This window comes from Salmo salar, chromosome ssa19 (assembly GCF_905237065.1).
Source record: "Salmo salar chromosome ssa19, Ssal_v3.1, whole genome shotgun sequence".
Taxonomy (NCBI): domain Eukaryota; kingdom Metazoa; phylum Chordata; class Actinopteri; order Salmoniformes; family Salmonidae; genus Salmo; species Salmo salar.
The window spans coordinates 6,308,334-6,332,593 of NC_059460.1; the positions used below are offsets into that span (position 1 = coordinate 6,308,334).

The following is a 24,260-nucleotide window of genomic DNA, read 5'->3' on the forward strand; positions in this document are numbered from 1 at the left end:
ATGCAGAGAGCCACATCAAATTACATAAATACTCATCATAAACATTGATATAAGATACAAGTGTTATACATACATTTCAAGATACACTTCTTGTTAATCCAGCCACTGTGTCCGATTTCAAAAAGGCATTACGGCTAAAGCACACCATGCGATTATGTTAGGTCAGCGCCTAGCCACAAAAACCACACAGCCATTTTCCAACCAAGGAAAGGTATCACAAAAGTCAGAAATAGCGTTAAAATGAATCACTAACCTTTGATGATCTTCATCTGGTGGCACTCCCAGGACTCCATGTTAGACAATAAATGTTTTTGTTCGATAAAGTTAATCTTTATGTCCAAATACCTCCTTTTTGTTCGCGCGTTCAGTTCACTATTCCAAATGCACAAGGTGCGGGTACTAAGTCCAGACAAAAAGTTTGTAGAAACATGTCAAACGATGTATAGAATCAATCTTTAGGATGTTTTTATCATAAATCTTCAATAATATTACAACCGGACAATTCCTTTGTCTTTAGAAATGAAAGGGAGCGGAGCGCGTGACTAAACTAAAGGCTTTCAGCCAGACCACTGGTTCAAACAGCTCTTATTCGCTCGCCTTTTACAATAGAAGCCTGAAACAACGTTCTAAAGACTGTTGACATCTAGTGGAAGCCTTAAGAAGTGCAATCTGACCCCACAGACACTGGATATTCGATAGGCATTCACTTGAAAACTACAAACCTCAGAATTCCCACTTCCTGGTTGGATTTTTCTCAGGTTTTCGCCTGCCATATGAGTTCGGTTATACTCAGACATTATTTTAACAGTTTTGGAAACTTTAGAGTGTTTTCTATCCAAATCTACTAATTATATGCATATTCTAGCTTCTGGGCCTGAGTAACAGGCAGTTTACTCTGGGCACGCTTTTCATCCAAACTTCCCAATGCTGCCCCCATCCCTAAAGAGTTTTAACAGTGCTAATTATTCCACCCAAAGAAAGTAAATCCCAGCATTCAAGATCCTGTTTCAGGCGGAGTATCAAGGGAGAGAAATTGGCTTTGTAGAGATCTTTTGAAATTGTGTGTGACCCAAATTCACAAATATAAAAATGTCTGTGTCGTCACATGACTAAAAAGTTTGCATGGCAGAAGGATTAATAGGCATCAATTCACTTTTTTGTAAATTAACCTTATACCCGGATATTTTACCAAATGTCTTTAGTAGAACCATCCTCATAGTGAAACTTTATGCTCTATGCCCCCTCTTTGAATACCTTTGATAGTGATGTTATTTCTATGGCTAAAGGCTCAATTGCGATTGCAAACAGCTGAGGGGATAGAAGACAACCCTGTCTTGGCCCACGTTAAAGTTGGAAAATAGGAAGGTCATTATTTGTGCACTGCAGCCATAGGGGAAGAGTAAAGACTTTGAACCAGGACATAAAATTGGGACCGAATCCAAATTGTTTGAGAGTATAAAATAGATAATCCCACTCCACCCGATCAAACGCCTTCTCTGCATCAAGTGATAACAATATCTCTGTCAGATGAAGAGGGATTATAATGTATATTGTAAAGACGTCTGATGTTGAAAAAAGAATGACGATTTTTAAGATAATGGAGGGAAGGACTGACTCAAAACAGCAGGCAATCATCTTAGAATGTATCCTTACATCGCAATTCAGTAAAGAAATTGGCCTATATGAACCGCATTCAAGTTTTTTTTTTTTTTCAGAATAATTGAAATACATGCTTGTCTCATTGTTGAGGGTAAAGAGTTTGAGGAGAATGATTCCTCAAATACGCAAAGCAAGAGAAGAGAGAGTTGATCGGATAATTAAAAAATATATATTTTTTCGGAAATCCATCGGGTCCAGGGGATTTACCACTGCATAGATTTAATTGCTAAAACAATCTCTTCTACAGAGAACTGTTTTTCTAATTCAGGAGCTATCTCAGGTTCAACTGTAGGAATATCTAAGTTCTCAAAGAAGGTGTCGAGTAAGGTAGGATTACCAGCGGATTCTGAAGTGTATAATTGTGAGTAAAAGTTAGGAAAGCATGAATTTACCTCTAAATCATCAATACATTTGTTACCCAGCTTGTCAGTTATCTCAGGTATGGTTTGATTTGCGGTTCTCTGACGCAGCTACTGTACAAAGTTTTTTTTGCTCTGCAAGTGTGTGACTAAAAGCATTTTCATGCATAAACATTTTCATTCATCAGCACATGCCATTTACAGTTGTTAATACAGTGAGGTCCAAAAGTATTTAGACAGTGACACATTTGTTTGTATCTTGGTTCTGTACTCCAGCAGATTTTTAATGATACAATGACTATGAAGTTAAACTGCAGATAGGGCTGTGGCGGTCACTAAATGTTGTCAGCCGGTGATTGTCAAGCTCTCGGTAATTGACCATTAATGAACATAAACACATTTATCATCTCCTGGCTTCCACACACAGCCTACACGCCACTGATGCAGACCTTTGGAACATCTACATTTTAAAAACGCTAATAAATACATGTAGTATAGTTATCTACACCTTCACAATAAATACATTATTTATTTTAGACAGGTCTAAAGAAACATGATATAAGAAAATATAGTCTATTTCAGAAGAACAGAATAGCATACTCTTGAGTTGTCCTTATGTTAGGTCCTAATCTGGCTATGCCACATGGCTGTGAGCTACACTAGTTCATTTAGCTGAAAACATTTGCTTATAATTACGTGGCATTATTTTATAGTGTGAAGAATACAATTGAAGAAAGCTGAATCAAATATAAAGGATATTTTCTCCAAAGGATTTGAGGAATAGCGCACATGCGGCTATTCTGTGTTGAACGGTTAACAAAGAAATAGGTACTCTTATATGCTTAGAATTATTAATGTAACTAGTTGTTCTACAAACGTTGGGCTATATGTTCAGATTTTTAATACATTTTAAGGCTGCATCAAGTGACTAATGATTTTTTGCGCAGGCTGCACACACTTCATCAGTCTCTCATTCACAGTTTGATAATGCCTCAAATTTCCCGTTGGCATCCCCTTTGTGTGGCCGTAATGCCCCTTAAAAAAAATCCATGCCTTTTGGGGCCAGTGGTCTTTGTGCACTTGGGCTAAATATAATAATTATAATTCCCTTCTTCCTTAGTGCTGCATGCTCCGAAGCACCTCTCACTCACAAGACAGACACATCAGGGACGCAACTGCGCGCGTCCTTATCTAATTCCGAGGTGCATATTGAAGATATTGGGAGAAGTCCACATTTACTTTTCGTCAGCCAACAAGATGACTAAGCCTAACGAACAGCAAAAGCACTACTTTTGTACTATCCCCTATAGTATAAAAGTTTACCTATTCTGTGCGAATAAATAAAATTAAAATAAATATTCCAAATATAGTTTGGGACAGTTGTGGGATGTGGTAGATCCCAAATTAATTCAACCACTAGCATCAGTACATATTTTTTACGCAATGATGCTGACGCAACAGATCAGAATGTTTAGCTTAAAATGTTGGTAAACTATTAGGCTATTTCTTCACATTATAAGTGCCGCAATGCAGTAGGCTATAAGCACGAATGTTCCATTAGCGGGAAAACACCATTCTCAAAAGTGACCGCAAATGTGATTATGCAGGTAATGCTTTTATTATAAAGGTGCATTTTTATGGTGAAAATGATCTTCCCCAAACTTGAAAGTCACACGCTGTGTATGTATGCCAGTTAGGCTCTACACCCTTTGTAAAGCGGATTAATGTGCTTCATTTTAAGAAGTTATTTGGCCACTTTAGTTGTGATACTAACCCTCAAAACATGTAGGCCTATGGGCTAGGCTACATGAGGTGTGCAACTATGATTCGAAAAAGTGCTAGGCATCATTCACAAGTGATAATATATAATTAATCAGTGATAGACTAATATTGTCACTGATCAAACTATTCTTGATTTAATCTTGTCTTTACATATACTAAATAATATATGTGTGAAATTTGTTTTGATTTCGAATGGACCATTATCATGCACCTGTATCTAAACGGGCAGGGGGAAAAAATACATTTCATCTATACACTTTTCCCGTGGTTCGTTGTCATGCCAGCCTGGTAGGCTATATACTCCTGTTGTAAATATAAGCAATGTGCTTAATATTAGGAAAGTTGAGAAAAAAATATAGTAGACCTAGCCTATAGAAAGCTGATGGGATCCTCTATTTACTGTAGTAGAGGCCATCACTGTTTTCTCACACAATTCCATAGCCTATAGAAGTGTTAGATTAGATTTTAGATGACATTTTTATTGATGTCAGAGTGATTAGAGGGACAATAGAGTGCTGAGTACCAGGCAGTTAGCAAGTTTGGTAGGCTATCAGCCGCATCAGAGCTTGAAGAAACCTAATTACCGTGACTAAACGGTCACGTGGAATTTTTACGGCCTTCGTGACTCGTGACCGCCGGTGTGGCGTTAATACGGTCACCATAACAGATCTAACTGCAGACTGTCAGTTTTAATTATTGTGTATTTTCATGCATATCGGGCGAACCGTTTAGAAATCAGAGCAATTTTTGTACATATTTATGGCACCAAAAGTATTTGGAAAAATTCACTTATGTGTATTAAAGTAGGATAAAGTGTTCTATTTGGTCCCATATTCCTTGCATTTGCAACAAACTTGTTGGATGCATTTGCAGTTTGTTTTGGTTGTGTTTAAGATTATTTTGTACCCAATAGAAATGAATAGTAAATAATGTGTCCCTGTCCCTGTGGCTCAGTTGGTAGAGCATGGTGTTTGCAACGCCAGCATGGTGTGTGCAACGCCAGCATGGTGTGTGCAACGCCAGCATGGTGTGTGCAACGCCAGGGTTGTGGGTTCGATTCCCACGGGGGGCCAGTAGAAAAAAAAAAAGAAAAAGTAAAAAAGAAATGTATGCATTCACTAGTGTAAGTCGCTCTGGATAAGAGCATCTGCTAAATGACTAAAATGTATATGTGTGTATTATAAACTGGGTGGTTCGAGGCCTGAATTGTGACTGGCTGACATCCGTGGTATATCAGACTGTATACCACGGGTATGACAAAACATGCATTTTTACTACTCTAATTACGTTGGTAACCAGTTAATAAGGCACCTCGGGGGTTTGTGGTATATTTATTTTATTTAACCTTTATTTAACTAGGCAAGTCAGTTAAGAACAAATTCTTATTTACAATGACGGCCTACCGGGGAACAGTGGGTTAACTGCCTTGTTCAGAGGCAGAACGACAGATTTTTACTTTCAGCTCAGGGATTTGATCCAGCCATCTTTCGGTTACTGGCCCAACGCTCTAACCACTAGGCTACCTGCCGCCCCTATATGGCCAATATACCACAGCTAGGGGCTGTATCCAGGCACTCCACCTTATAGACGTTGTATCATTTTATATTCCTCATTGTATATAGCCAATACATTTTGTATTGAATATCATAGTGTAATGCACATAAGGTTTAAATAAGAAAACATTGTCATAATGAACAGCTAGCTAGCGTGTGCTAGGGAAGATCTCAATTGCATACTCCTCACGTCCTCTTTCCTCATTGCTTTCTCACAGCCCATTGGAGGGAAAGGTCAGAGGGGAGGGACCTCTGGCTTTCTCATTCAATGGGTTTTAAGAAGGAGATGAGGAGAGAGGAGTAGGGCTAATACTAATAACTCCAGACCTGAAGAACTGCAGTATGTGCTTTTGTTCCAGCCCTTCGCTAACACACTTGATTCAAACAATCCTCAATGCAGACCAGGATGAGTTGAATCAGGTGTGTTAGTGCTAGGCTGGAAAAAAGCCTGCTCTTCAGAACCAGGGTTGGTGCACTGTTGCAGACAGAAGAATCTACAGAAGTTTTCTCACGCAATTACTATTACTAGCCCCACATTGCCTAAATCCTATGCTCTCCCACATCCCTCTTGTTCAAATCCCAGGGCTGATGGGGTAAATCTGGGGGAATGAGCCAGGAACCAGAGTGTTGCTGGCATCAGAATCTCTGGTGCCACGTACTGAAAAATAATTATATTTCTATGGTTGTGCCCTTGAGGCACTTAACACCTAACCTGGTGCACAGACGCTCCTCTGTGGCTGAGCCTGTGCCGCTGCCACCTCTCGTGTGTGTGTGTGTGTGTGTGTGTGTGTGTGTGTGTGTGTGTGTGTGTGTGTGTGTGTGTGTGTGTGTGTGTGTGTGTGTGTGTGTGTGTGTGTGTGTGTGTGTGTGTGTGTGTGTGTGTGGGGTGTGTGTGGCGGGCGTGCGTGCGTGCGTGTGCGGTTGGGAATTTAAGATAGGAAAACGTTTCGATAGACAATGAAGTTGTATGTTATGTTCTCCAGGCTCCCTGAATGCGCGGCACGGCGGCAGCAGCATGGAGGAGCGCTCACTGGAGAGCCAGTCGGGCCCAACGGTGGTGGACAGCTACCCCGAGGTGGACAAGGCCGTGCTTGTGGAGCGTATTGTGCGTCTACAGAAGTCCCACGCCCGCAAGCAGGAGAAGATAGAGTTCATGGAGGACCACATCAAGCAGCTGGTGGAGGAGATCCGCAAGAAGACAAAGTGAGTGAGAGAAGTGGTAACACTCCCAGCAGAAAGCACACATGTACAACTCCGATGGTTGTGGGTTCAATCCCCTATTTTGACTTTTTCTCCTTGCCGCAAAAGAAAAATGATGGAGACGGATAAGGATTTGTTTTACTGGCAGGAGTTGGCTTGCCATTGGATTTTTGTTTTTTTTGTTCTACAAAACTGTTCTGGTCTACTTGCGCTGTTGGCATGGTTTGTGTTTTGCCACACTGGATGCTTGGGAAAGTATGGCTATAACAGCTAATACAAGCAGCCTATAAAAACATGAGGACTTAGTCAAATAGGAAGCTAATGGCAAGCAGAAGCATAGCAAAACATGATGCTAATGGTAAGAATATTCAGCAAACTAATGCTAATGTAAGGCTTAGCAGAGGTCTAACCAAAGTGAATGCTAATGACGAGCAGAGAGTCTCTACCATGGGAGGTAATAACTTTAATTTAGCCTTAACCTGGCTTTAGCCTCCGCTAACTCACTCTGCTATTACAAACTCTGCTTTGATTTGCTGACACCGTCACAGAGTCAGGTGGTGTCACGTGACGTCATTCCTTTTAGAGTTCTTGGTGGATTCTTGAAGGCTGTGTTTGAGTGATTTTTGGCAGGTGTTTGGCACGTCATCTGTTTATCAGTGTCTTGTCAGCCAGTAAGAATTTCGCTCGCTCGCTCTCTCTCTCACAAACACACATACACTTGTCCATCCCCTCTTCTGACAGACAAGATTATCGGATATTTATAGCTGCTTGGTCCATGATGCGTCAGTGTCACTCACTAACGATGGCATATCCATATTCATGCCCACCTCCAAAGCCAAACAGACAGTATGGAACACATCACAAGCTAGGGGGACACGCCACTCCTTACCATGTTTAATCACATTAAACACTTTATCAGCAGCCAGACTATTGAGTGATAGCTGGAGAGAAGAGTTAGGGTTATGCAATCGTTTTTTTAGGGACACAATTTTCTTCAATCTTGCTGTCGACCAACTGACCCCGTTAACCAGTAAACAACCGTTTAAATGAATTCTAAATAGTAAAATGACGTAACCAACAGAAAATACTTGGAACAGACTTTTTCATCAAAAGCTTAATTGAAACTTGTGACAATAGCAAGTAGGGATTTTAATGGTTAACTGTTAATCGGTTAGCCAGTGAAAATACATTTGACCAGTCATGCTTATCGGTCTATAGGTTAATTTGCATACTTTAGTGGAATTAAATTGGTGCGTGTGTGTGTTTTCGTTAGTCGTCATGTATCTAAGATTCACACTCACAGCATACAGAGCCTAGTTTTAGGAGCATAATGGCCAATAACCCGTCAGCTCCTCAAAAAGCTGGTATTGGAGTGAAACGTGCTTTCATAATCCCAGTCATTGTGCAACAAATAACAATTCTAAATCTAATCTTCTATAAAAAAAACTATCTAATTATCAACTCGTAATTAAAGCTTGCCTCCCATTTGCCATTTGAGGGCATAGGCTCTAGTCAACTGTAGGCAGGATATCTGTGCATCACCCACTTTATTTGTATTGTATATTATTATTATATTTTTTGGTACTTTTCACCCTTTTTCGCCCTTATTTTGTGGTATCCAATTGGAAGTTAAAGTCTTGTCCCATAGCTCCTTCTTGACACACTGCTCGCTTAACCCGGAAGCCAGCCACACCAATGTGTCTGTCGGAGGAAACACCGTCCAGCTGGTGACCGGAGTCAGCTTGTAGGTGCCCAGCCCGCCACAAGGAGTCGCTAGGGCGTGATGAGTCAAGGAAATCTCGGCCGACCAATCCCTCCCCTGACTCGGGACGACGCTGGGCCAATTGTGCACCGCCTCATGGGTCTCCCGGTCACGGCCGGCTGTTACACAGCCTGGGATCAAACCCGGGTCTGTATTGACGCCTCAAGCACCGCGATGCAGTGCCTTAGACCGCTGCGCCACTTGGGAGGCCCATCACCCACCACTTCTTAATGTGAGCTTGAGGCAGTATAATTGTTTGAAACCTGCACGTTTTACTTTACTTCAAATAATGAGGCATGTCTTACCTTGCTTCAAATAAGTGACTCACCACCTGGATTCGGTCTTATGTAGCAACATTTTAAATTGTGTTTTTTACATTGGATAAAATACATTGGATAAGAGTTATAAATTGGTATATCATACACTGCATTTTTGAGGAACAATGGGAAAGTAATTCTGCTTTGAAAGTTGATAAACTTGTAAACTCACTTTTGAGAAAATGGTCTTTGAATGTTTTAGTATCTAGTGAAGAGCTCTAATTTGTCTACACCCATTCAGCATCGTTTACACCTTAAGCTTTAGACCCTTGTTTCGCTCTCGGAGCGTTCAGAGCGCACACCCTCTGGCCAATGATTTGTTTACCTCTGAATAACATGAAAACATCCTAACCAGCTCTGCTGGTAACAATTTCATTACGCTTTTTTGCCAACGTTTACTGACACTTACCATATTCACCGGGTGTTGTAACACTTGTAGCTAGCTAGATAGACATGTAGCTAGCTAGCTAGGGAAACAATGAACCTAGCTAGGTAAACAACTTGTAAGATCACACACGTCACGTAACGTTAGCTAACGAGCAGGCCAGCTAACGTTAGGTAGTTAAACAACAATGAACATAGTGCCAAATCATGTCATTGCTACCCTGCATGAATCTGCTGGGAGCTAACCAACCAGGTTCAATGTTAGCTAGCTGACATTAGGCTCTAACTAGCAAAGCAAACAGCTCTGGGATACAAATAATAACGTCAGCTAGGGAGCCAGCCAGCTAACATTAGCTAGCTAGCTAACAGTACACTTTAGCTTGAAATGAAACCACTTTCTGTCAAAATTAGAAACGTGTAATATCTGAAAATGTAGCTCGCTAATGCTACCTGCATACATCATCATGCATGATGGACGCGTCTCCCTGTCACGGATGCCATGCCAAGGTTGCCCTTAGTTTGAAGATGTAATCCGGAGACAGGTGTTTTCACTTTAGCTATAATTCTTACATTAGCTATCATAGACTGCTGTGCCACTCACTCGAGAGGCCCCCCTACTTTTTAAAGGTATCTGTGACCAACCGATGCATATCTGTATTCCCAATCATGTGAAATCCATAGATTAGGACCTAATGAATTTATGTCAATTGACTGATTTCTGAAATATTTGAAGTTGTTGCATTTATTTTTGTTCATTGTAGCTTGTTTGTAGACTATGATTTGGAGCTGATGCTAAGAAAATGAACAAGTGAAACATTGAAGCGTTATAGCCTACATACACATGCATGCACACACACATACTGATTATATGCGTGATTTTGATTAATAGGGTCTTGGCAACCCTCTCTCCTGTGGTGACCTGCTTAATTAACTCTTATGGGCACAACTACTGCCATTAGGGCTCTGATTGAATGTGCCCAACAGTTAAAAATGGCAGCGCCGTGGGTATTGAGTGTGGATGGCAGTCACCTGGAATGGTAGTCTAATGTGCGCAACTGACTGGACTATTGTTTCTCTGCCCCCGACAGGATCATCCAGAGCTATGTGCTGAGAGAGGAGTCGGGCGCCCTCTCTTCAGAGGCCTCAGACTTTAACAAAGCCCAATTTGGCAGGCGGGGGGGCATCATGGCCTCCCTATACACCTCCCACCCGGCTGACAGTGGCCTGACCCTTGACCTCTCGCTGGAGATCAACAGGAAGCTGCAGGCCGTGCTGGAGGACACGCTGCTCAAGAATATCACACTCAAGGTGGGTCCCCCGAACACACTGTCTCACCTTGTGTTGCGGGGAATAAAAGCCCCAGAGTTCAGTTTATTAAGCTATACAATTAACTTCTGCTCACACTACATACCCCTGTACTGTTTTTACGGTTGACATATCAGTCAGTAACCATGTTTCCATCCAACCATTTTATGCAGATGAATTACCTGACACATAAAAGAACAGGCATGATGCAAACTAGAAAAATTTACAGTAATTTTTTTTTGTCTGGAATAAAGATTAAGCAACAAATTGCAGTGGAAACGCTTTTATGCACACACAGGGACGGCCCGCTCATTAAGCAGGATTAGGTGGCCACCAATGGTGGCAGATTGACAATGGTGGCATTTTCTGAGCTAAACTGACCAAGACACAACTCCATCAACACATAAAACCTCACATAATTCTGCCTAAAAACAATGACAATTTCTCTCAACCAGGTAGAGAAATTGGCTTTTTAGCTGAGCGCTGATGTCGCCTTGTGATAACCAGTGCCCACCTTGTAAAAGGCAGTGAGGCAAAATATTTATTTTGTACAGTCCCAGTGCGCCTCTCCAGGGTGCTGTTGGAGAGACGCATCGCTCCAACATTTCGTCCCAAAAAATTATTTAGCAGATATAGCATATGGTAGAAAGAGTATGTGGCCTTTTCTGTATCCTACAGGCTGGAGATAAAATGTATGACAATGTAATGAGACGGAAACTTTATAGATCATGCATTTTTATGTTACTACTCATCAGTATTACTTACTAAAACTGTTGTTACACTAAGGTTTTTATTCTAAGAGAAATGGCAATATTCAATTATATTGAACTACCGACATTGTACAGCGCCATTATGGGCTATTAGCAGGACAATAGCCTCTTACCAACACCTCTCTGTATTTTGATACTTTGTGCAAGGCAATTGATTAGCATAAAAAACTTTGTGGATGGGGCCTCCCGAGAGGCGCAGCGGTCTAAGACACTGCATCGCAGTGCAAATGGCGTTGCTACAGATGCTGGTTCGATACCGTGCCAGCCGCGACCAGGAGACCAAAGAGGCGACGTTCAATTGGCCCAGTGTCGTCCGGTTTGGGGGAGGGTTTGGCCGGCCAGGACGTCTTTGAAAACGAAATCATCTCTAAAATATCGTTATTTTTTAAACAAAGAATTTAGAATCCTCCAATCCTCTAAATGTAATTATTGGCGGAGAGCCATATAGATTGTAAACTAGTTGGGAAGAGATTTACGATGTTCGATGGCACATGGTTTATGAATTGACATGCAATTTTCCGTTCTTCCTGAACAATAGTGTAAGAATTGCTATTCCTCTGTCCTGCACGCACACCTGGAAAAATACACTTATTCTTTTGTTACTACATGTCAGTATTACTTACTAAAAGGGTTGTTAAGGTTTTATTCTAAGAGAATATAAGCAAGTGATGTCTGCTAAATAATCAAGTTGATGGCGCAGTCATAGAGCCTCGGCACCTACATAAAGCTGAGTGACTCACTCATTCGTGGCTTTGGATCAAAATAAATAAGTACCAACATTCTTTCTGATAGTCTTTAATAAAGAAATGTTTTGGTTACCCTGACCTGGACACCATGTATTATAGTCTGTAAAAGGAAAAATATTTCCACCATCTCTCATGATCCATAACGAATGAATATGGGAATAAATATCACTGAATGACAGAAATATTGGGACAAAATAGGCTAATGAAGGGGAACAAATTGTTGCTTACTGGAAAATACCCTTTCAAAATTAATGGAAGAGGCAAGTGGAAGGGGGAAAAGACAGCATTCAGAGGTCAAGACAGTGCTGCTCTGAGACAAGCATGGGTACTGGTTATACTACAATTAGGGTATGGAAATGTCAGGATTATTTTGCTCTTACTGTAGTACTGTAGCCTACTCCCGACCGGTCACATTGTACAGTGCCATTATGGACTATTAGCAGGACAATAGACTCTTGCAAAGAAGGAGGGTAGGGGGAGAATTGTATAGTCAAATGTATTTCTTAGTTAGGTTGGCTGTATCACAACCGGCCGTGATTGGGAGTCCCTTAGGGCGGCGCACAATAGGCCCAGCGTCGTCCAGGTTTGACCGGTGTAGGCCGACATTGTAAATAAGAATTTGTTCTTAACAGACTTGCATAGTTATATAAAGGTCACTTTGTACAGCGCCATATTTTCCTAACGGAAACCCTGAGGGTTTTGTTTTTCAAGGAATAGAAACTCCATAATATTATTCAAATTAATTAAGCTTTCTTAAAATCAATCCCATTCTAAATAACAAACTGGCTTTATTTACAAATTTGTCTCACCTCATGTTCAAGAATGGCCTTTTTTCGCTCACTTTCAGTTATTTGAAACCGAAATAATCTCCAAAATATCATTATTTTAAAAATAAAATTTCAGTTTAATCCACCAGAAAAGACAGAACAAATAATACAACAAATATTATGGTTAAACTTAAATATACTAATTGATTAAAAAAAGTCATCAATTGGAACCTTTAACAAGTGAAAAAGTATTATTAATATTATTTAGCTTGTTTTTCAGAAGCGTAGCAGGCAGGGAATTCTGCAAACAACGTTTCTAGGAAGGGCTATTAGCAGGACAATATATATTGGTCATATTGATCATGGCTCCCGAGTGGCGCAGTGGTCTAAGGCACTGCATCTCAGTGCAAGAGGCACTGGTCCCTGGTTCGAATCCAGGCTGTATCGCATACGACCGTGATAGGGAGTCCCATAGGGCGACACACAATTGGCCCAGCGTCATTTGGGTTAGTTTTAGGGTTTGACCGGCCGGGATGTCCTTGTCCAAAAAATAGGCATTGCGGGCTTTTGGTTTCTCTCCCTCTAAAAATATAAATAAATATTTTGGCCTTTATAAATATAATTTTGGCTGTTATTCAGATTACAAACGCTCACTTTTGGTTATTTGAAAATGAAATAATCTCCAAAATATCATTATTTTTTTAAACAAAGCCATTATTATTATTTCATTTAGAATGATATATAAGTCCTTTAGATATTCTCACATATCAGATTTGCCCTAACGAAAAGTGCCCCTTAGATATTATCACAGATCCTAATGGAAAATATCCCTTAGATATTCATTTAGAATCCTCCAATCCTCAAAATGTAGTTATTGGCGGAGAGTCACGTCATTGAAAAAAATATTTGTAGATATACTGTAGGTCCTACCGTAGGTGAAATGAGTCTCACTAGTGTTGAGTAATGTGCTGTTAAAAGTGGTGTAGGTCTTATTTATTTTAAAAGCTTATTGAAGTTAGAAGCAATAGGATTTGAAGTAATAGCCTACCCGCGTGTGGTCAACTATTTCAGCATCGTTTCGCGCTGCTCTGAGACAAGCATGGGGACTGGTCTTGGTAAATCAATGAGATTTTTTATTTTCACTGAATCTCTGTTTGGGTATTGGTTAGACTACAATTAGGGTGTGGAAGTGTTATGCTCTTAGTACTGTAGCCTACTCCCGACCGTCAAGTTGTACAGCGCCATATGTTCCTAACGGAAACCCTTAGGGTTTCATGTTTCGTTTTTTCTTGGAATAGAAACACTATAATGTTAATCAAATTAATTAAGCTACATTTCTTCAAATCAATCCCATATACTATGTTCTTAGAAAAAAAGGTTTTAAATTCTCTAGTACAGACAATATTGAAGACTATCAAATGCTTCTCAAAGATGCCCTATGGTGGTCAAACTAGCAATAACTAGCATTAATGGCAACAATGGCTGACAATTAAATAAACTGGACCAAATCTGAACCAATCATAGACGTCTGTTTCACAAGTTTGTACAGTAGAGTTCAGTAGAGTACTGTACAGTAGAGTACAGTAAAACAGTATTGACATCTATGTTCGGGTCAAATCAAGGCCGGTTCGGACCTGACCAAAAATCTACATCTGTAGACATTGAAATCAAGGCCAGAGCAGACTAACCAAATTTCAACCACTTTTAACGTCCATGGATGTCCTGTGTTGGTCATTGCTCACTGGGATATTGCTATGGAAAGCCACTAATTATGGTAGCTGGCTTCACAGATATCACAACCGGCGTGATCTGGAGTCCCATAGGGCGGCGTACAATTGGTCCAGCGTCTTCCGGGTTAGGGGAGGGTTTGGCCGGACTTGGCCGCCGTGACTTGCCTAGTTAAATAAAAATAAATAAATACAAGTAAGATACTGTACCTGTGTAACAGCGCGCTGGTTTGCTGAACTATCCTCGCATTATGAGTTACCTTGACTGAAACCCAAAATCTCATGTTAGCTCCCAGAACAAATGCCTAGACTTAAGCTCAGTGGGTTATTGTGGTTTTGAGTTGCACAGAAGACCCAGGTTTGATGTTTGATGTCCAGTTGTTTGACCAGCAGAGCATTGCCCATGGTAGGATTAGTCAGTCTACTGGGGTGATCAGGCAATTAAACAGTCTCTAAGGAAAGCACCAAGACGATATGCATCCATCCCTGCTGCAAGCATCTTTCTGTTTTTCACCGTTTTTCTCTCTCCTCTCTCGTTCTTTCTTCTGTACGTCTTTTTCACCATCTTGTTCCCCCTCTCTGTCTTGTACTCTCTCTCTCTCTGTCCTCATTCTCATCTTCCATTTCTCCAGTCGTCTAACTTTGATGACCTAGAAATGTGCAAGGTGAAGGACTACAAATGATGGGAAACGATGTAGTCCAGCTCAGAATATTTCACTGTTGAATGGGTTGCCTGATGTGTGTCTCTCTCTCTCTCTATCTATCTCTCTGTAGGAAAATCTTCAGACGTTAGGGGCGGAGATTGAGCGACTTATCAAACAGCAACGATAGCTGGAGGACATTGCTCAGAGGAAGTGGCGCATGCTAGACGACGGTGTCTGAAGGAAATTATAGAGGACCAAGTGAAGAGGGAATGTTGAAGACCCCACCAACTATCTTGTGCCACATCAACAATTTAACTGAGACACACACATGCGAACACACACATGCATACACACACGCACACACATCCACACACATGCACACACGCAGTGTAAAGGAGCAATTTGAATGTTGAATACCAGTCGCCTGTTCTCATTTTGAAAACCCCCATGTTCTCAACTCTTCTCTCCAATGGGATGAGTACTCAGATCCTCTGACCAATGGATTGTCCTACTATCCCCCCCCTTGCATAATCTAATACACTTTCCTGGGATGCCAAGGATAGCTTTATTTATGAATGAATTGAAAGGATTATGTTGGTTAGCATTTTCTGAAGCCAGTTTCTAATGCAGGTCCGTGTGCATGCCAATCCTTATTACTCTCCCAAAAAAGTGTTTGTGCCAATTTGCTGAATATATTTTTGAATTACCGCTGTGACCCCTAACGCTTACAGTAGTACTCTCACTGTGAACCAGTAACTAAAGACTACTAATGCACTCAACGCACAACCCTTCAAAAATTTGTCCACCAGGTCCACTTTCCTTTTTCGCCCTACAAAGCACTTAAGGCAAAAATGTTACTTGAGATGGTTTTTCATAACTTGTATTTCTATGCATATCTCCCATTGACATCAAATGTTCAATTTATGACAAAGTATCTGGAGTCAGGATTCTCTAGTTGGCCTACATTCTGCAAACACCAATGTCAAAAAATAACTCCTGGCTTGACCCCAAATGTCCTACTATGAAGTTGTATAAATAATAATGAGTTCAGAATCTAGGGCTGGTCTTTAGTTGGTCATTTAATGTGATTTATTTATTTCTGTCAGTTTTGATTGGCATTTAATGTTTTCTTTAGCTTTTGCAGAGTTTAAAATCAAGTCCATTGCTCTCTCTCCTTTCTGTTCTTCATTTTGTCCATTCACTGAAGGAAATCTTTTATAGTATTATTTTATATTCAATTGTTTGTTTCCATCCTTTCTCACACACTCCCTTGTTTTTACTGTCATTAATTTGTAGGACGAAGCATTGTAGGCTCCCCCCCCCCCATTTGCTTCTTCACCAGTATGTTCTTCAGCTGTCATAGTGAGGGTCACCTGGCCGAGCTGGAGGCGTATGGTCCCGGGGATGGGTGTAAACAACATTTACATTTAAAGGTAGCCCGACCACTCGCTCAGAGTAGAAGAGCTGACATGCACCTGCAACACACTGGCTTCTGGCCATGCTTTTGTCAAGGACATGATAAAGAGTGACTTTTCCTCAGCCACGGCTGCCTTGTCTATGACAAATACACACACACACACACACACACACACACACACACACACACACACACACACACACACACACACACAAGTATGAAGTATATGGAGAACTCTGATGAAGGACTAGCTCCTAAGCTGCAGTCTTTGGTTGTAGTTATTTTCCCCCTATTTGTTTTTTGTCACCTATGTGTAACTATTTCGACTATAGTGTAAAGGAGGCCCCTCTTGACGCCTCTGGGATTTTAGTGTTTCTCCCACCATTGTTTAGGTGGGATGCCTTCTCCCCCAAACAAGTCCACTTGGCCCCCCGCTATTGAACAATCACCGGATCGATTTGTTTTGTGTAATTTGATGTTTACGGCTTGTTGGTTTGAGGGCTTTTAAGTCCCGCTTAGGAAAAAAAAAATCTAGGGGAAACACTACTGTTCTTTTTGCACCCTTTCAACTTGGCAAACCGAAAACACAGGATTCACAACCTGGCTCTCTACTCCGCAACAGTGCGTAGAGAACATGCAGCGTGGGCAAATGAGTCAATCGATTTTTCAGGACCAGCTTGAGAGACTATTCAAGAAGGAATTATTCTGAATAAATACATTAACATAATGAAATGGCTTGCGGACATCTCGTTATTATGCACGGAGTTACCCAAATACCCCAGAAGCAGAGCTATATACACTGGGTAAAACAGTTTATCATTGATCAGCAAACTGTTGATATGGCTTAAAGATTAACATTGTAGAGTATCTTCAACCAATGAAGACTTTCACCAATCAATAATTTTTGTAACTTGTCATGTTACAAAGGCAACAATTATTGTTCATTTGACACAGCAAAATAATTTGCCTGAATCGTTTCATTACTGTTTAATTTGATTGTCAAATGAACAACATACTAGATATCTTGGTAAGACAAATGTAGTGACTGTGGATAATGTGGTACTCTTATGGTTAAAGAAATGTGTCCTCCATGACAACAAAAACATTGGAAGCATAACTCTAGTACCTGTTTCACACTACTAAGCCATGCACTGGCCTGGTTCCGCATCCACCATAGTTGCTGGAACCTTTACTTTAAACGTGCTGGAAAGTACAATTTGAATTGTGAAAAGGGTCAAACACTCCCATGTGTGGTCCAACCTAGGCCTACATTCTCACAACATGAAAACATTGGAGCAATGTTAAATTAATGTTATTTGCCTGGGAGACCAGTCCACAAAGAGAGAGAGTGGCAAATGTGTCTCCCGTACCAGTGAAATTAGCAATATGAACAGATGTGTTGTGAGTGTAAAATTATGACTGACTATAGCGAGATGTTGGTATTTACTGTTGATTGTCTTGGTGTTGTTCGATGTGCTCTGTTTGATTGAATATTCAAACTGTGATTATTATACATTTGTAGATATGATCTTCTGTAAAATGGTCAAATGTTTTTAAAATTCCAAATCCAATATGTATATATGGTGTTTACAGGGAATAAAAGAGATGAATCTCTTTGTTTCTCTTCATTATTGTCTTGTTTGTATTGTCCCTTACACAGAAAGCACCCTAGTGATTTAATGTACAGCTCAGAGGAAATTGTCTTTGTAAGCATCACTAGAAACCTGTAACATATTAATACAAAACAAGTTAAGTGAAATATTAGCTTTCGTCTGAATCTGAGAAAAAAAACTGGAAATCCAAAAGCTAATTTACCCTATGCACTAACAAGGCTTTTCAGCATAAGCAGCTTGACTACTGCTAGGGTACTGTAGTTGAATGAGTAGGTGTCCAAACTGTTCAGGGTTTTTCTTTATTTGATTATTTTCTACATTGTAGAATAATAGTGAAGACAAACTATGAAATAACACACATGGAATCATGTAGTGACCAAAAAAAGTGTTAAACAAATCAAAATATTTTATATTTCAGATTCTTCAAATAGCCAGCCTTTGCCTAGATGACAGCTTTGCACACTCTTGGCATTCTCTCAACCAGCTTCATCTTGAATGCTTTTCCAACAGTGTTGAAGGAGTTCCCACATATGCTGAACACTTGTTGGCTGCTTTTCCTTCAGTCTGCGGTCCAACTCATCCCAAACCATCTCAATTGGTTGATTGGTCAATTGGTGATTGTGGAGGCCCGCCTGGAGGTGTGTTGGGTCATTGTCCTATTGAAAAACAAATGATAGTATTGGAAATGTTCCAGTACATATGTGGCCATTATACATTTCATAGTAGTCAGCAGGATAGGTGCACTCTATATGTGTGTCTAGGTCATTAAGCACCATTAGACATGCACCTGTATGGGGAGTGGGCATGTCTGTTTATTTTTGTACCATTGCTATGGCATAATGTTTCTATGCCCTAATGTGCAACCAAACTAAAATGAGTGCAACGCAAAAAGATAATGGTGGCTAAATGCCAGAGTGGATGAACCATTAACATAAAGAGGAGTTACTATGTGTGTGACGTAAGGATGAGACCTGTATAAAAAGTGTGTGCCAAGGCTGGAAAGGGAGTTACTTCTTGAACCAGCTCGGCTTATATTACTTTGAAATAAAATCTAATTGAACTCACATGCTCCGGTATTTGGGAAATATTATTGACTGAATATTTCCACGAGATAAATGGCGAGCTTGCCAGGAGTGGCGAAAAGAGACCAGAGACGGTGAAAATCTGCAGCTGCGGAGGGACTTCTTGGCCAAACAGCACAAACAAACAGCCACTTGAAAACAAAGGTAAAAATGTTTGCCTATAGTATAGAGTTGGTAGGTCACCAAGTAGGTCTCCAAATTTTACGAACCAAAGAAATATTGGGAGCTTTATTTTATTGAGTTCAAATGAAATGCATGCAAAATAACGAGAGGATAAAAAGCTTTGAGGGTTGCAACAGTGAAAATATAGTATAGTAATTGGGGTGTGACCACTGGAGAGAGAGAGTTGTGTGCTTTATCTGTCTTGACTGGCTCAGTTGAGTGGGGTTATTCACTAATTTGTTTGGGCAGTTCATCTGACCAGTTTGTTCAGTCTGTTTGAGTTGTGACTGTGTTGTCTGATTCAGTGTGGCTGGACTTATTTGTGTAGACCTGTCTGAGTTTGTGCACAATACGCAACCCATTCATCTTATTCAATCAGTCCGAGTCAGTGGGCCATTCAATTCATCCAGCTCGCTCAGTTGCTCATCTGGGGTGGGTGTGTTCAGTCTCATTCAGGTTGTCTGTCTGCCCTGTTGATTGTTCTGTTTGATCCAGTTTGGAGTGGCAACTGTCCATCTGCATGGTCGAATAATAGAAATAGAAATCCTGTAATACCACTTATCATGTTGAGGAAGTGAATCGATAAGGACTGCTTGGATGGGTAGAAATCCTGTGATACCGCCTATTGCATTGAGGAAGTGAATCGATCAATGGGGACTGCTTGGATAGGTAGAAATCCTGTAGAATACTGTCTATTGCATTGAGGAAGTGAATCGATCAATGGGGACTGCTTGGATGGGTAGAAATCCTGTGATACCGCCTATTGCATTGAGGAAGTGAATCGATCAATGGTGACTGCTTGGATGGGTAGAAATCCTGTGATACCGCCTATTGCATTGAGGAAGTGAATCGATCAATGGGGACTGCTTGGATGGGTAGAAATCCTGTGATACCGCCTATTGCATTGAGGAACTGAATCGACCAATGGGGACTGCTTGGATAGGTAGAAATCCTGAAGAATACTGCCTATTGCATTGAGGAAGTAAATTGATCAATGGGGACTGCTTGTATGGGTAGAAATCCTGTGATACCGCCTATTGCATTGAGGAAGTGAATCGATCAATGGGGACTGCTTGGATAGATAAAAATCCAGTAGAATACTGCCTTTTCTGTGTTGAAGTGAATCGATCAATGGGGACTGCTTGGATAGGTAAAATCCTGTAGAATACTGCCTATTGCATTGAGGAAGTGAATCGATAAGGACTGCTTGGATGGGTAGAAATCCTGTAGAATACTGCCTATTGCATTGAGGAAGTGAATCGATCAATGGGGACTGCTTGGATAGGTAGAAATCCTGTAGAATACTGCCTATTCTGTGTTGAAGTGAATCGATCAATGGGGACTGCTTGGATGGATAGAAATCCTGTAGAATACTGCCTATTGCATTGAGGAAGTGAATCGATCAATGGGGACTGCTTGGATAGGTAGAAATCCTGTAGAATACTGCCTATTCTGTGTTGAAGTGAATCGATCAATGGGGACTGCTTGGATAGGTAGAAATCCTGTAGAATACTGCCTTTTCTGTGTTGAAGTGAATCAGAAAGGGTGCTGTATAATCAGGTTGCTTTGGAAAGCGTAAGAGGTGTGTAAAAAAAGTATGTTGGTGGGGAAAGGTTTGCGTACCTCTCCCGAACTGATGCTTAAAGTGTGACCTGGTAGGGAGGACGCACCCAGTCCCACACTAAAGGAGGGGAGTGTGAATGGTACATGAATAACCATTGAAGTTATATGATACTATAAGTTGGAAATACATGAACATTATAGTGAAATAGTAATACATGTAAAGACGACATCAGCGATAGCCCGGTAAGGCCATTAAAAATTGCATACTGTGTTGCAAGGTAGAAGAATATACAGTACATAGAAATTGGAACATTTGAAGTAAGAATATACTCAAAAAGAGAGAACAATTATAAAAACCTAGAGATGGGCAATAACCAATAGACTGAGTACAATAATCAGAGAAAGAAAAATTACGTGGATATAAATAGAAGGGAAGAGGATGTGGTCAAGCCATCCAGGGCTTAAACAGACCGTTAGAAAGATTTAGCCCTGGACCTGTAGGGAGAAATCTAAGAACAAGAGAAAGAGAGTGGTTTAAATAAATAAATATAGCACAATAAAACGAAACTAGGGAGCAAAGAATAAATACAAATATCACAGGAAAATAGGGAGAGGTTTGGAAAATAGTTAATAGAAGGTGTGTATTATAGACGGCAGTGAATACATCTAAAACAACCTGGACACAGTAGGGAGAGGTTTGGGAATAATAACTATTCATATGTCGACAAACGGCCCCATTTCTCTCTGTAAAATGATCCTAGAGGATTTTAATAAAACCATGGAGTCGCTGAAAGAAGCGCAAGATAATTCTACCAATTTGGCTCGAATATGGGAAGAATTGAGCAAACTGGATAATATTGGGCAACATTTCTCTGCTAATAGAGAATTCAAATCAAACAAATAATTCAGGGAGGCAATTATGACTTGGCACAATCACATAAAACCAGAATCAAAAGCTCAATATACCAGCGTATTGAAGTTAGCGTTCTATCAGCGTAACCGCACTATTTGAGTATGGATACTGTTGAATGGGGTACTTGGTAGAATCGCTCAGGCTATTTTGTTTGGATTTCAAAGCACTAGTTTGAATGTACCAGAGTGCAGAATAACTGATGAATTTACGAATGCTCAAAGCCGGGTTGAATATGGCCAGTGTCAGTAAACGTCAGGGAAATAACCATTTTAATTATTGCCAGCAGCACAGTTAGTCACCAACGTTTTTAACAAACAAGTAGAGCTTAACCAGCTCTGCGAGGTGAGTATAATGGAGAGGGAAGATTTATTCTCTTGGTTGTGTCTGGAAGTAGCGTTTAGCCAGCTTTAGCCAGTTAGCTTGGGTGCTTGACTGCCTTATGGCAAGAAAATAATTATGCATTATGAATCAGAGAGTTAGCAGAGCAGGGTTGAGTAATCCTTGTGAGAATCAAGGACAGTGGATATTAGGTAACACATTAAAATGGGCAGTATATTTGGGCGAGAGCACGAATGATGTTTAAAAATGGTCGAACTTTGTATCACGCCGCATTCAAACAATCGCTGAAGGGTGTAGATTTGGGGGTTCTGTGTTGATACAATATGTAAGGTAGTGCATTTATTATTGGTGTAAAAAGACGAAGCAACTCATATGCCAAACATCGCCACATTAGTAAACTATGTGGTAGAGCAGGGTCACAAGGAATTATAGCTATGGTAGAGTACAACCGGTGAAACAAGAGAACATATTTGGGGGTTTCGAGAACCATGCGACTCAAGAAGAAGACCCTAGTAGTTTTAAACTCGTGAGACTTTATTTTGTTTTTTTCTAAAAAATATTTATTGAATTGACGAATAGGAGGAAGAGTTAAGAGTAATTAAAGTGGCCTCCCTGTGAACAGAATATGTGTTGTTTTGACTATAATTAAAGAAAAAGTGTTCACTTAGTAAAGTAACGTTAGCGGAAAGACAGAGGTGGAGTATGGTTGAGATTTTAGAGAGCTTTCTGAGCTTAAGGGAAGAGATGTAGACTAGGGAAGGTAACAAAGGAGAGTTAGTCAATTGGAAATTAAGAATTTCAAAGTTATTTGGATTGATAAAAAATTGGCTGATGTATTTTCTATATTTGGGCATTACAAGTTATCTTAAAATAACAGATGCTTAATGGGTGTGAAGCAGTGGTTAGTGATACAAATGTAGTTATATTGATAAGGAGGATTGATGTAAACGTAATGAGTGTTAACAGTATGTGAATGGTAATATGTTAGTGTCTTTTTATAGCACTCTAATGATGCGATATTTTAGTAATTTCAAAAGCTGAGGTTTCAATACAAGGTTATATGATGAGTAGAGGGATTGAGCCTTGAGATTGTAAAAAGATTAGCTGCGGTTGAAAACAAGCAGGTAGTGGGATATTTTAAGCAGAGGTATGAGAAACATTATTTGACAGTTTCTGATTATTGTTGCTTGGTTTTATAGTTAGGTAACACCAGTGAATTTGAGCCAGAAGAGAATGTATTCTAAAAGTATAATCTGTTTCCATTACGTAGAACAGTGTCCAGTAATAAAAGTAGAATGAAATAAGTATTGACTATTAAGCTGATAAGACAGCACCAACTTTTTAAAGGTTCTACATTTGTTAAACAACAGTTTTGTATTCTACTAAACTAATGCAACAGGTTAACCTGTTAGGGCTAGGGGGCAGCATTTGCACGTCTGGATAAAAAAAATGTACCCGATTTAATCTGGTTACTAATCCTACCCAGTAACTAGAATATGCATATACTTATTATATATGGATAGAAAACACTCTAAAGTTTCTAAAACTGTTTGAATGGTGTCTGTGAGTATAACAGAACTCATTTGGCAGGCAAAACCCTGAGACATTTTCTGACAGGAAGTGGATACCTGATGTGTTGAATTACCTTTAAGCCTATGCCATTGAAACACACAGGGGTTGATTCATGTTTTGGCACTTCCTATTGCTTCCACTAGATGTCACCAGCCTTTACAAAGTGTTTTGAGTCTTTTACTGTGAGATCTGACCGAACAAGAGCCATGGAACGGTGATGGCCGATTAGACTCTGGCGCGCGAGTTCATGTTGGGTACCCTCGTTCCAATACGTTATAAAAGAGAATGCATTCGTCCACCTTGAATATTATTCATGTTCTGGTTAACCTGTTGGGGCTAGGGGGCAGCATTTGCACGTCTGGATAAAAAAAATGTACCCGATTTAATCTGGTTACTAATCCTACCCAGTAACTAGAATATGCATATACTTATTATATATGGATAGAAAACACTCTAAAGTTTCTAAAACTGTTTGAATGGTGTCTGTGAGTATAACAGAACTCGTTTGGCAGGCAAAACCCTGAGACATTTTCTGACAGGAAGTGGATACCTGATGTGTTGTATTGACTTTAAACCTATCCCATTGAAAAACACAGGGGCTTAGGAATATTTTGGCACTTCCTA

The 24,260-nt window shown here is 40.2% G+C and overlaps 1 protein-coding gene across 5 annotated transcripts in view; it reads left to right on the forward strand.

Moving 5' to 3' along the window:
- ccdc186 (coiled-coil domain-containing protein 186) overlaps positions 1–18,020 on the forward strand; it is a 146,777-nt gene extending 128,757 nt beyond the window's left edge. For all 5 annotated transcript variants that reach the window (XM_014157070.2, XM_014157071.2, XM_045702014.1 and 2 more), the window contains 3 exons: positions 6,337–6,556; positions 10,105–10,324; positions 15,106–18,020. In XM_014157070.2, coding sequence (XP_014012545.1) covers positions 6,337–6,556; positions 10,105–10,324; positions 15,106–15,162 — 497 coding nt within the window. In that variant the 3' untranslated portion in view covers positions 15,163–18,020. The remainder of the gene's footprint in view (positions 1–6,336; positions 6,557–10,104; positions 10,325–15,105) is intronic.
- The last annotated feature ends 6,240 nt before the right edge of the window (positions 18,021–24,260 follow it).